The sequence below is a fragment of the Idiotropiscis lumnitzeri genome, chromosome 1 (genome assembly GCF_059441095.1).
Source record: "Idiotropiscis lumnitzeri isolate Australia: NSW breed Sydney's pygmy pipehorse chromosome 1, RoL_Ilum_1.0, whole genome shotgun sequence".
NCBI classification, from domain to species: domain Eukaryota; kingdom Metazoa; phylum Chordata; class Actinopteri; order Syngnathiformes; family Syngnathidae; genus Idiotropiscis; species Idiotropiscis lumnitzeri.
Window position 1 is genome coordinate 10,009,084 of NC_142391.1, and position 13,009 is coordinate 10,022,092.

Here is a 13,009-nt window from a genome sequence, read left to right on the forward strand (position 1 = left end):
CGAGAGATGGAAAACAAGACAGGACAGTGGACCTCGAGGAACAGGATTGTTGCCATGCACTAACTGGATGTTTCTTGCTAAATTGGTTTATTCTATTTATTTGGGCAAAACATCTGCACCAATTTTTTTTCTTCACTTTGTTTGGCGTGACACGCATTTATCCACAACAAATTCCTTAAATTGTGATTTGATTTTTTTTTTTTTTTCATTCTGTGTGATGGAACTTCCTCAGTTTGAATTGAGCTACGGAAATATTTTCTCACAAATTCATTGAGATGACCAGTGGGAATTATGGAATTAGTACATAAATAAAAATGACCCTGGACAATTACAAGATGAAACACAACCATAAGTCCAAAATGTAGCAGTTATTTTACATCCAAATTGAAAACAAAGCGAAAATGAGCGGGCTGAAAATAGTAAAATAACCAATTACAGTATCAAATCCAGAATACGTGATTAGTCAAATATTCTGTTTGACAAAAGTAATGCTCAGTTTTATTTGACACTGTCATGGAGTTATTAATGTAATAGTTAATGTAATCTTACTGGATATTTCTTATTGTGGTCGTTGCAAGCCGTGACGTACAATAAAACTGCACTTAATCACACAGAGCGTTGCTTAATTTTTCGACTTGCATGTAATCTAATACCAAAATATTATATACATCCTTCAGTATTCCAGAGGTCTCCGACACCACCACAAATGCACCAATCGTGATAATAGCATTAATAGAATCATTAGAATGCTTTAGACAGCCCTTGAGGACCTGCTCAATATGGCCCAGTGTACCTAATGAAATGATATCGAGTGTACCTGAGTGCAGTAGTTGATTCTCTCAAGTATAGTGGAAAAGTTGGGCCGATGTTCAGGACAATGCTGCCAGCACTGGGTCATGATCCGATAACTAAACACATACGCAACTATGAATTTTTTATACAATACAACTTTATTTATATAGCACATTTCACATTTAGCGTGATAAGGATTTATAAGTTCACTATTCAACCAGTTTGCTGTGTTATGAGCACTCACACTGGGCCCGGGCAGCCCTCAGGGGGGTCCATCCGACCTCCACTGGTGACAAACTCCAGCACCTCCTGGTTGGTCTTACATGGGTATGGCATGTAGCCCAGAGAGAGGATTTCCCATAGCAGTACTCCAAAGGACCTGCAGGGGGAGACACATATTTGCAATGAGTCCACTTCCTACAGTATTTTTACACGTAATCAACTCAAATTTATTTGAGCACTTTTAAAACAATCACACCAGCATACGTGCTGTAAATAAACTAAAAATCAAACGTATAAAAAGAAAGACAGTTCGAGAAAATTAATGACATAAAAACAGCAAACACTAAAACTATGCTGAGTCTCATACAGAGTCGAAAGCCAAACACCAAAACTTCACTGAAGCCAAAGAATAAAAAAAAGGGTTTTAATAATACTTCAAAGCCGAGTTTAATGGAAAAAGGTTTATCTCCTCTGAGGCTCTGCTCAGTCCTTGATACCTCCTGTGAGCGCCGGGCAGGTATGTAGAGGTGGAGGAGCTCAGAGAGGTAAATTGGGCAAGACCATTTTAAGATTCAAAGACAAACAATAGAATCTTAAGATAAACTCTAAAATGTACAGGGAGCCAGTGCTCCCTCCTGCAAGATCCAGTGAGGAGGCGAGCAGCAGCATTTTTGACTAACTGGAGACGTGTGAGGGAGGACTGGCTGACTCCAAAATAAAGTGCTTTACAGTAATCCATCCGAGATGTAACAAAGGCTTGGATTCCTGTTTCAAAGTGCTGTCGCGGTTCAAGGGCCAATGGGCCGATACCCCATAACTCTTTTTTTCTTCAAAGAAATTTAGTGCCATCCAAGCTTTGATTTCCTCTTGTCAGGAGGACAGTGGTCAAGTCAAGTCAAGTCAATTTTATTTGTATAGCCCTTAATCACAGACAGTCTCAAAGGTCATAAAGCGAAAGTGTCCTTTTTGCCTAGTGGGACACAAATCTGACCACCATCTGCATAGTGAGGGTGAAAATTCTTAATACTTGGGAAATATAGACCAAAAAGCATGTAACATAATTTTTATATAGCGTATGAAGACCTGGAAAGAACGATCCTTTAATAATGTTTCCCTGCTATGAAGTGACTTGCTAAATAGAAGTAGGTAACGTAGCTGTTGGTTACTCCAGCTCAACATGGCCTGAATGTTAAATACGAGCTTCATACTCTTCTCATTTGTTGTGGCAACCATGTGAAGGCTGAGTCACACTGTCAAAGAGCTTCACATTTGCTCCTCTGTTAATTCAAGCAATGAAATTTGCACTAAACCCACGCATAAAAAAACAACATATAAAAAACAGTCTAATGAGATCCAATCCAAGAGAAGATCTATTTTCCAAAATGCCGTCGCAATAACAATAACAGTCAGATGGTGAGTTATTATAACAATATGTTATTTTTTTTTGCGGCTGTTCTCTGGCAATGGACAATCACAATAATAAACCTACTGTTGAAATCATAACTTTGTGTCAATCAAAATTGAGCATTATTATTTTTGTAAAAGCAGAATATGTGATACAGCTTTTGTATCGGGAAATGGATTGTGCAGATGTAACTAATGTGGGCACCGTGACCATCCAAATTTGATGCAGATAAAAAAAAAAACTGGTCAACGATGGGCGTAAGAATGCATCTTTAAAGAGGTCTATCAGTGGAAAAAGAGTGAGAACAGTGTGTTTTTTGTTCTCGTGAAGAATGACGAGGATGTGTTGCGTTTTCTTTTCTCCTTGGTCACGACAAAGCTCTTAGACCCAAAGCGACGAATCATCGTGTTTTTATTCTTCACCATCCTTTTGAAAATTTATTTAGCCCGAGGGTCTTAACCAGCATGTTTTCGATGTCTCCCTCCTCCACCACACCTGATTCGGATCATTATCAGGCATCTGCAGAGCTGGATCAAGAACCCGAGTTGGACAGCCGTCATTTCGCCTCTGCTTTATAGCTGGCTGGTTTAATTGCATTCACACCCTCTAAGTCCACATGGTTGTTGTTCTTGTTTCTAATTTCCCCTCAAGCAACCCTCGGCCACTTCCTAAAGCGGCTTTTGTCATTACGACATTTGCTTTGATGATGAAGAGGGTTTTACTTTTTGAAGCAACATCTGGTTTGTATTCATTAGTACGTTTTGCATCCCTTTTGGGGGTTTTGACATATAGAATTAGTTGATTGTATGTTTTAAATTAGAAACTAAACCTCGAGTTGGACATAACTGCATCCATGAACATGACACCTGCCTCAGGGGGACACGTTGACAAATAGTGATGGCTTAACATTAATGAGGTGATATAAAAGAGCATTGTAATAAATATTCTTACTCAGACTATTCAAATTTTGGTCAGAGAAGACGCAAACCATCATACCAAAAACACCTCATTATGATGGAGTGGATTTTGAGAGCAATGCAAATCTCTCCAAAGTAAAAATCTGTTTAAACCAAAAATTCAACCACAATCTATTCCACAGTTTTTCTTTTACGTTAGATCTCATTGGTTTGTTATGTCTAATACTGTTCAGTGAGTGTATGGTACAGTATATTATGGGGTGTGTGTTCACCAAGTATCAGTCTTGCAGGTGAAGATTCCCTCCATGAAAGCTTCAGGCGGCATCCACTTGACCGGCAGCATGGCACGACCACCTTTCCTGTAGTAGCTGGCTCTGGACACAAAAAAAGAGAATGAATACATTCAGATTAATGCTAAGTCATCAACTTTTTCCACGCATGCTCTATTTTCAGGCCCACCATATCCAGTCATGGAAAAAAAATCCACGAGACCAGCTTGTTACTTCAGGTTGTTTTTCATTTTCAATGGCTGTTTTTTGTTTGGCCAAATATAATGATCACAAAAATAGCTCGTAGGAGTTTAACTGATTTAATCCCAGGCGTTTTCACGAGAGGAAACACCTGAATCACAGCGGGTTTTTTTTCCTGGAGTATGACTAATTTTGCAAAGCCTACAGAATATTGTGTATAAAAACATGGAGCTATGGCGCCAAAAAAAGAAGAAGAAGAAAAAAAAAAAAAAAAAGCTAAAAGACGTAAAAATACGTCTTTGGGAGGCAGGGACTACAATTTTGAAAATGTATTCATACGTCTTATGGATTTAATGAGTTAATTGAAGTGCTGATATCTAGTCATAGCCAGTATTTTCTTGATAGTAACACAAATCAATTAAGTTAGTAGCAAATATTTGCAGACATTTATAGAAACAACATGTTGCATATTGAGCTTCATCTGTTTTTCGCCATGTTAGTTGTGATCACTGTCAGAAATCATTAACATGATCAATATCTTCACGACGATAAAATATTATGAAGTTGCTCTCACTTCTCAAAAAGTTGTTAAATCCTTTCATACCTCAATAACTGTGGAATTGAATTGCCAAAAACTGATTTAAGACATTCGACGCTTCCTTTTCTTTCTGTTTGCCGCAAGATACACATTTAATGGTCCCAAGCATTAAAGTGAACAAGCAAGTAAAAAAAATTAAGGAGGTCTAAAAATGTTTTTTTTTTCCAAAATTTAACGGGTTTTTTTTAAAATGATTTTTACTCCAGCAACATCACACCTTTGACAATACGATGACGTATTGCATTCGCAGATTAGTGTACAAACCTGTAAATGTCTCTGGCCATGCCAAAGTCTCCGATCTTGGCCACCCTTTCCGGTCCAGGACACGTCAGAAGGCAATTTCTAGCAGCAATATCTCTATATGAATATAATAGTGGAATCACAGTCAGTTGTGAGAGAAAATTGCAAACAAACAGCAATGAGTCTACTTTTGTGGTATGGAGTCAATCTGTGCAGGAACGGCTTTCACCAAGTTTTGGGATTTTGCCAGATCCGCACAAGCCGGCGCAGCCTTTGACCCGAATCGTACGTGTCTGTGTGTATTTCTGCTTCCACAATGTAAAAAAATGAGGGGGTTCCTCTCCTGTGCTGAATTGAAAGGAAATGAGTAGAGCTGCTTTTTTTAGCCAGGGAGTAAGTTGGCTGTGTTCACGCCCACAACGGCACAAACGCCCTTTTCTGCCTGTCTAAGAAAATACCAAATAAAAGAAAACTCCACCCATGTGCATCGTAAGACTGCACTTAGTGCTAGACTTGTACTGGGCACAAAAATTAAGCCTTTTGAGTGTTTTTGTGGCAGCCAAATTGCCAAATTTGACCAGAACACGATGTAAATGTTACAAACTGTTGCATGGTTTCAAAGTGGTTGTCCACTTTATCAGTACCTGTGTATGAAGTGATTCTCCTCCAAGTAGCGGCAACCATGTGCAATGTCCCTGGCCATCTGCAGCAGCTCGTGCATGCTGAGAGAAGGAGCTCGGCCCTGAAATCAACACAGACGGCTCTTGTCAAAAAGAGCGCAACACACTTAGAGTGAAGTGCGGGTGAGATGACGTACGCGTTGAGGCCTGTTCTGCCTCAGGAAGCTCTTCATGTCGCCTCCGGTCATGAGTTCCAGCAGGATGAAACGTGGCAGGATGTTGAGACTGACGCCGATGCAGCGCACGATGTTCTCATGGTTGAACTTGCTGCAGGCACACAGAGTCACACACGTTCGTTATTTCCTCAAACACTGTCAACAGGTTCAAATCGATGCTCAGTCCGTGCTGGGTGGAGTTTAAGTGCTGCAAAGAAGACGCTACGCTGTCCATTAGTGCAAATAAAAGTGTCAATGGAGGTCCAAACTTTTTTTTCCGTTGAGTGCAGAATAATGGAAAGATGACATGGTTGCGGGCAATGTTCCCTCTAAGCTGCGCGCGAGCAATTGCGCCCACGCCGATGCTGACGCGCACCACATTACATTTCTACACTCATTAATTTATTCTCACCGCAGGACACTGACAATGTCCATCACGAATAAGGGCAGTAACTGCTTCCATGCTAACCACATGGCAGACAAAATACTGGAAAAGTAATTTGAAAAAAATAAGATAGAATATTTATAATAATAATGTTCTTTTCGAATAGCCAAAAGTTCCGTTTTCGTGCTTCCCGCTCCAAAAAAGTTACTGGAAAAGATAGCAGTCGGAAAAACTGAAGAGGCTGACGTGCTTGTTGTATCTCCAGAACGACATGCAATGCTTGTAGTATCATTCACGATACAAACTGAAAAAAAAACATATTACATAATAAAATGTCAAAGGGTCAAATAAAGGTCTCTGATTTAAAAAAAAAAAAAAATCTGAATTTTCTGGGGTCAGGCATTATAGGGATAGGAATAGAACGTGTAACTCATTCACATGCGCGTTCCTATTTACGGTTCTCTCTGTCTATAACAGAACAGTTAGTCACGGCAATAAAGATTTGACAAGTTTAGTGCACAGTGATAAAGTCATGTGGATGTGCATTTTGTTTGTTCTATCTTTTACGACAGTAAGCGCTTTGTACCTTTTAAAACTCACTTCTCCAAATAATACCTTATTATGTGAAACAAAAACGGATGTGTGGGGTAAATTTGAATAATTGAGGCTCATCACCTGCCAGCTAGTACACCAATATTTACCACGACAATTTTAAACCATTATTTTAAGAATCCATTTTTTTTTTACATAAAATTGCTATAAAACCACATTGAGAAAAGCAGCTTTATTCTGCAAAGGGATAAGACTGTTTTTCCTCCTTTCATGAAAAACAAGAAACTAAATGAACAAAACAACACAAGAGTTCATGCTCAGTTTGAGAATAACCACAAATGCTGCAGATGAAAGAAGAACAAGAGAAAGAAAAAAAAAAACTTGCAACAGAATCATTTATAAGCTAGTCATTCCGTTGGATCTCTGTTATCTGCAAAACGGATGATTGCGGCGTTCCGAGAGAAGAAGCAGCACCTTTGGATTGGTTGTGAGGTGAGAGGAAGGTTTCTTCTCACGCGGGATCATTTTGACACAGATGTCACAATTAGGAGACATTGACAAATTGCGCTGTGGTAAAAAGTTACTCATACCTTATTTGTCTGTCTGAATATTTATTTTCGGTGTACATGTGCTTTCGATTGAGGTTTCACACCTTCAAAGGTGGGCAGTATCACATTACATTTACTCTGTTACATTTACTAAGGTCCAGATAAAATGAATGTAATTTGGCGTCTATATCCGTCAATGGTAGCGAATGAGTTGGGAAAATGGTACTTTTACTCCATTACATTGAGCTAGCATGCAAGCGCGAGCTAGCATGCATGCGCGAGCTAGCATGCATGCGCCAGCTAGCATGCATGCGCCAGCTAGCATGCATGCGCGAGCTAGCATGCATGCGCGAGCTAGCATGCATGCGCGAGCTAGCATGCATGCGCGAGCTAGCATGCATGCGCCAGTATTAAATACAGAAATAGCACCCTCAACTGGTGCTGCGCCCTTTGATACAGCGCTTCTTTTGGACGTAAAAATACAGTAAATTTAGGGAAGTAAAGGAGTTGAATCGGTGCTTCCACTTTGACCCGAATCTGCTTTTTATACGAGTATCTGTACTGTTACTTAAATACAGAACAGGAGCACTTTTGCCAACTGCGCTCACAGCAAAGATGTCCTGACTGATAAATATTTAATATTCAACCTGTCAGCCTTTCTGTGCGGCGTTATGTACTTTCCCCTCAGACAAATACAGGCACTTTTTTTTATGCAACATTCACATTCACGTTTATGAAAACAGTACCACTAAACCATTTATCAGACATATTGCACATATATAAATCAAATCTGTTACACACTTTATATCACAGAGGGATATCAAAAAAGGGCCTCCAGAAAAAACAAAACAATATTGGATGATTCATGAAAACGGGCTCTATCTGCTAAAAAGTGTTTTTGAGAATGCCCAGTGTGCGTGCCTGGAGGGACTTTACAACACGTGCATGTATATTATTAAAGCTCTCGTGAGGCAGCAAGAGCTCTAATAGGAGGCGTATTAAGACCCTATCTTTATGTCGTTTGGTGGATGACAGCAAAGCTAAGCGCAGCGGCGGACATGGAAGTCATTATCCAGAAGATATAGCACAGAAGATAATAAGTCAAGTTTACATGAGCAAAGTTCGCACTATGCAGAGAAATGCTATTAGGGGGAGTGCCCGTGAACATGAAACAGCCCTAAAGGCGTCATGCTGATGTTGGGCTACAGCTAGAATGTGATGGATGTGTATGAAGTGTAAAAACAAGACGCATAGTCGTGCAATAGTTGATGAGGCCAAGTAAGGACATATGCTCTGATGTAAGGCAGAAGTAAGTGATTAGAAATGTGTGACAGAAGCTTGGAGAAGGGACGGATTGCTGGCGCGATCATGATCTTAATGGAGAAAAATAGCAGAAACTGCCTTAGTTTTTTTTTTTTTTTCTTAATACTTGAACAGCCACGTAGTCACCATAACATTCCCGCATAACCTGAATTTGAAGTCAGGACAAGTCGTAATCTACTGCAGCTGTAAAGTCACAATACAGTAATTATCTGAAAACACTCACAGGTTTTAGATATGAAAAACAAGCCACATGACGATGTATTACGAATTACGCTGCTTTATGAAATTTAAAAAGTGTATGCAAAAGTTCCTTTCCTTTAAATGCCTTTGTCTATCAGACCCAAGTTTGACTTTGCAAATTCTACCTAGCAACAAGTGATGTGTCCAGATTAACGAATCCGATCTAATTTGTTAATTAACATTGGTGAGTCAGATAGAGACAGGGGGTCATAAATTTACACTGAATTCGTACTATATATATTCTTGTGTTACAATTTTCACAACACACTCGCACACACACACACACACGCACCCCCTCGCACCCCCACACACACACACGCACACACTGGGAAATTCTTATTTTGAAATTCACAGATTTATGTTGATTCTAATAAATCTAACAAATAAATGAAAAAGCAACACACATGATTTAAGTAAAATTAAAATCTAAATTAACGATGCCATGTTTCATTTTTCTGAGTGCACTTTGTATTATTAGGACGTGTACCTCATAATCAGTGCCTCCATAAGGAAATCCATTTCATCCTGTTCTGAGCAGAGTTCCGGAAGAGTCTGCGGAAGAGAAAGAAGCATCTTCAGGTGGGCTTCATTAAACGGAATGCACCGCTTCATTGTGTCTCCTCTGCACGCGTGACCTTTGAGTGGATTATGTGTACGTAATGAACATCACTCCCTCTGATGAGCTGTCATCAAGCGTTTAGGTGCACATTGTGAGTGGTAGCTGACCTTTATGGCCACCTGCATGGGGCCATTATCGGCGTTCATCCCGAGAACCTGACCCTCATACACTTCACCGAAGGCGCCGTGGCCCAGAGCTCTGGAAGCACGAAGCGCCGCAAAAAAAAAAAAAATAATCACAAGCAGGCTTCTTTGAGATAGTAAGAGACATTCTAGGACAGGGGTGGGCAAACTTTTTGATTGGTGGGCCACAATGGGTTAAAAATTTGACAGAGGGGCCGGACCAGGAGCAAATGGATGAAAAAAAAATGAAAATGAACAAAAGCGAACAAAATATGTGTTTGACAGACCAGAGTATTTAGAAAATAAAACATTAACAAGGTCTATTCATTTCACATTTTTTTCCAAGTTTGGCGGGCTGGATGAAAACATTTAATGGACTGCATGTGGCCCCCGGGCCGTAGTTTGCCCACGCCTGTTCTAGGATGTGGTATTTCAATCACTTTTCACTTTTTGTTGTATTTATACCTTTGATGCTAGATTTTTAGTTTCCTGATTAAATTAAGGGTGCTTAAGCCGTTAAACATTTGTACTGGTTGAAACGTATGAGCTATACCTGAGCAGCGTGATGTTTTTTCGTGGCACTTCCTTCAGCTCACTGAGCGCCGAGGCCTTCCCGGCGAAGCAGTAGTTGGGGTTGTAGTCCGTCATGATGGTGGAGGAACGGATCTTACTCAGCTTGTACTCGGGGCTCTGCAGACGGCCCCTCACTGCCTGCAGATCGTTTTTCCAGCGATGCCACACTGGGAACAATTACCGAGCAGAAGAACAAAATTTAAAATGTGTTCAATGTTAAGAAAAGCATCAAATCCCTTGTATGGAATTTGGATAAGGAAGCGGTAACACAAGCAACCCTTGAAAACTGTCCATTGCAAATACAGTGAACCCCCCGCTTATTGTGGGAAAATACAAAGATTTTTATTACCTTTTTTTTTTTTAAAGAAAATACAGTTTTACCACATGTTAAAAATATTATTATTATTATTATTACTATTATTATTATTAAAAGCCACTTTCTTTACACACATTGATAGCAATCTAGCTGGGGGTACACTGTATTGTCACTTTCCACATTATATGTAAGGGATGCATATGCGGACGTTCCTCCATTGCTACAAATCCTCGACTACACCAGTGAGCTGGGACTCACCCGCCGCGGCCCCGATGCAGGTTGGTAGTCTGCCAGGGAGGGGGGCGTTGCGTGCAGGTAAGAGGTGCCGTCGAGCCAGCGCCCGGTGGAGATGCGAGGGTCTCGAGGGTGGGAGGGGGGAATGAGGAGGGGAGGGTGGAGATGGAGGTAGGAGAAGGAAGGAGGAGGAGGAAGAGGAGGATGGCGAGGAGGAGGAGGAGGTTGGGTTGAAGTGGAGGACATTGGGATGGGGAGGGGGTGGGTTTCAGGGAACAGACTACCTCCCTGCATGAGGGAGAGCTCAGGTGAAGAGACACCGTTAACCTGTGGAGCTTTGCTTTCCTTTTACCTCTTCATTAAAAAAGAAAAAAAAAAAAGAAAGAAATTACACAAGTAGACAATAAATGTCTTTGTGTACTTTTATTCAACGTCACACAATTACACACCATGCTGTTAGCAGTGGGAAATCTATCTATCATTGTATATAAGATGTGTTAATATAAGTCATTACTTGTAGTTGGTTTATTGTTATACACGAACCTGTATCCAGATTACTTGAGGAATATTGTACAGCCTGAGCTCTGATGCTCAATTTTAGGGCTTTTAGTTTGGAGTGTAGAACTGCACTAGAACATACTAAAAAGTGGTTCTGATAATTAGGTTTGCTCATTCAGCTACATACATACACTAAAAAGGGCAAAGCATCAAAAAAAGACTTTCAAAAAAATTCGTAGTGAATGGAAAGTGGCCGGTGCAATGGCAGCTCCAAAGTCGAAGACCTCCAAAGTGGTTCAATTATTATTTGAACCACAATTTTCAAGCAGATTATTTGGGGAAAATATGCCCAGGAAGTCAAACGAGCATGGAGAGCAATCCATCATTGTGTGCAAGGTTGCAAATCTTCAGTTCAGTGAGCTGCATAAACTCCACAACTGTGTGTGTTTTAATGTCACCACACTAGAGTACACTTGATAACAAGATCAAAAATTGTGATGACCCTAGACCAGGAAATGGCAAATACTTCTACGTAGGAAAGCCCCTGTCTACATAAGAACAATTTACAATTTTCCATATAGGGCTGGCTATCGATTCAAGTTTCCAAAATCGATTTGATTCGATACGCAAAAGCCCGATTCTATTAAAGGGGTGGGCAAACTTTTTAATTGGCGGGCCAAAATGCGTTCTAAAATTTGACAGGAGCAGATGAATGGAGTGTTTTGGTCATTTTAAATGAAAGTAAATAAAAGCATTAAAACAATATCTATGTCTTTGAAAAACCACAGTATATAGAAAATAAAACATTAACATGGTTGAATCATTACATTTTTTTTCAATTTCGGCGGGCCGGATTAAAACGTTCAACGGGCCGGATGTGGCCCCCGGGCCAGAGTTTGACCACACCTGTTCGATTGGGGATTGACTGATTTTTGATTCGATGAGGGCTTTCATGAACCAATTTTACTTTCGTATGGAAGGCCATTCTCAGAAGTTGCTGCAATTAGTACAAACTGCTTGCTGGAAAGAGGTGCATTAGTGAAAATATTAATAGTTGCATTAAGAATTAAAGCCAATGCACGTGCGACATTAACCATGCACGTTCTATTTAACATGACCTGATCAAAACAATTAATACATCTGCCTTGATGCTTGTTGGCGCTGACTTCACTGCTTCACTAGAAATTAGAATTATCACACAAACAGCATCTTGGCCCCAAAGTTTATGTTGAAGTGAAGGGAGGAGTTTCTTTTAGTCACATCACAGCTTTGCCCAATAAAAAAAAAAACGTTTTTGTAGACTATTCCAGGCAGCCCTCTGGTTCACTGGAATTAATTCCACTTTGTTTGATTTGGTCATTTTTGGTTTTGTCTCATTTATTTGCGGTTTTCATTCCTCAGAATCCCAACGGCGCAGAATATTACAAAATAAGGAAAAATAAATCAGCTATAAAATGGCACATAAAATGTGGTGTGTATTGGAATGAGACAAATTCTCTCCCGGTTGGTGATTTAAAAGCGGGTGGCAGGACCGTCAGCATTAACCAGAGCTGGATCATTTTCCCAACACCCTTTAAACAAAGCAAATCTTGTTTATTAATCGCAGCTGTACATCAAACAAAGAGTGGAATCCCCTCAAAGTGTTTGTCTGTTTTTGCAACTTCATACAGTAGACACTGTACATCGAGGTCGGTGCTGGATATGAACTACAAAAGTGGTCAATATAATCGAGCGGCAAGCATATAAATTAACAAAGTAAAATAATAATCACGATAATAATGCCTCATTAGCAGTGTCATCGGATCAATTGATTCTGACCTCTCGCTCTCGAGAATATAATCAAAAGGACAAAAGTGATGTCAATTCCCTATATGGTCCTATTTTAGAAGTTTAATCATAGCAAGAATGATCAGTCAAGTATCTGAGAGCATGTGGGACTCAAATGAGTCACAAGTTTCCTTTTCTGCAAATGCTTCTGATCTCCACTTGTAATGAAGCGTCAACGCCCTTGGGTGTATGAAATCCACAAACTGTCACTTTGTGCATTGTAAATAACAAAAATAAATGCTTTTCCCTCCTCTTCTGTGAATCCCCATCAGCGCCACTTCCCAAGACTGGAA

At 40.1% G+C, this 13,009-nt stretch overlaps 1 protein-coding gene across 1 annotated transcript in view; it reads right to left on the reverse strand.

Annotated features, from left to right (window-relative positions):
* The window catches only part of ltk (leukocyte receptor tyrosine kinase), a 58,080-nt gene that overhangs the window by 3,053 nt on the left and 42,018 nt on the right, over positions 1 to 13,009 (reverse strand). The window contains exons 20-28 of the mRNA XM_088315817.1: positions 9,822 to 10,008; positions 9,254 to 9,344; positions 9,015 to 9,079; positions 5,462 to 5,591; positions 5,289 to 5,386; positions 4,669 to 4,761; positions 3,609 to 3,710; positions 1,037 to 1,171; positions 818 to 908 (exon numbers count right to left, since the gene is read on the reverse strand). Coding sequence (XP_088171943.1) covers positions 818 to 908; positions 1,037 to 1,171; positions 3,609 to 3,710; positions 4,669 to 4,761; positions 5,289 to 5,386; positions 5,462 to 5,591; positions 9,015 to 9,079; positions 9,254 to 9,344; positions 9,822 to 10,008 — 992 coding nt within the window. The remainder of the gene's footprint in view (positions 1 to 817; positions 909 to 1,036; positions 1,172 to 3,608; positions 3,711 to 4,668; positions 4,762 to 5,288; positions 5,387 to 5,461; positions 5,592 to 9,014; positions 9,080 to 9,253; positions 9,345 to 9,821; positions 10,009 to 13,009) is intronic.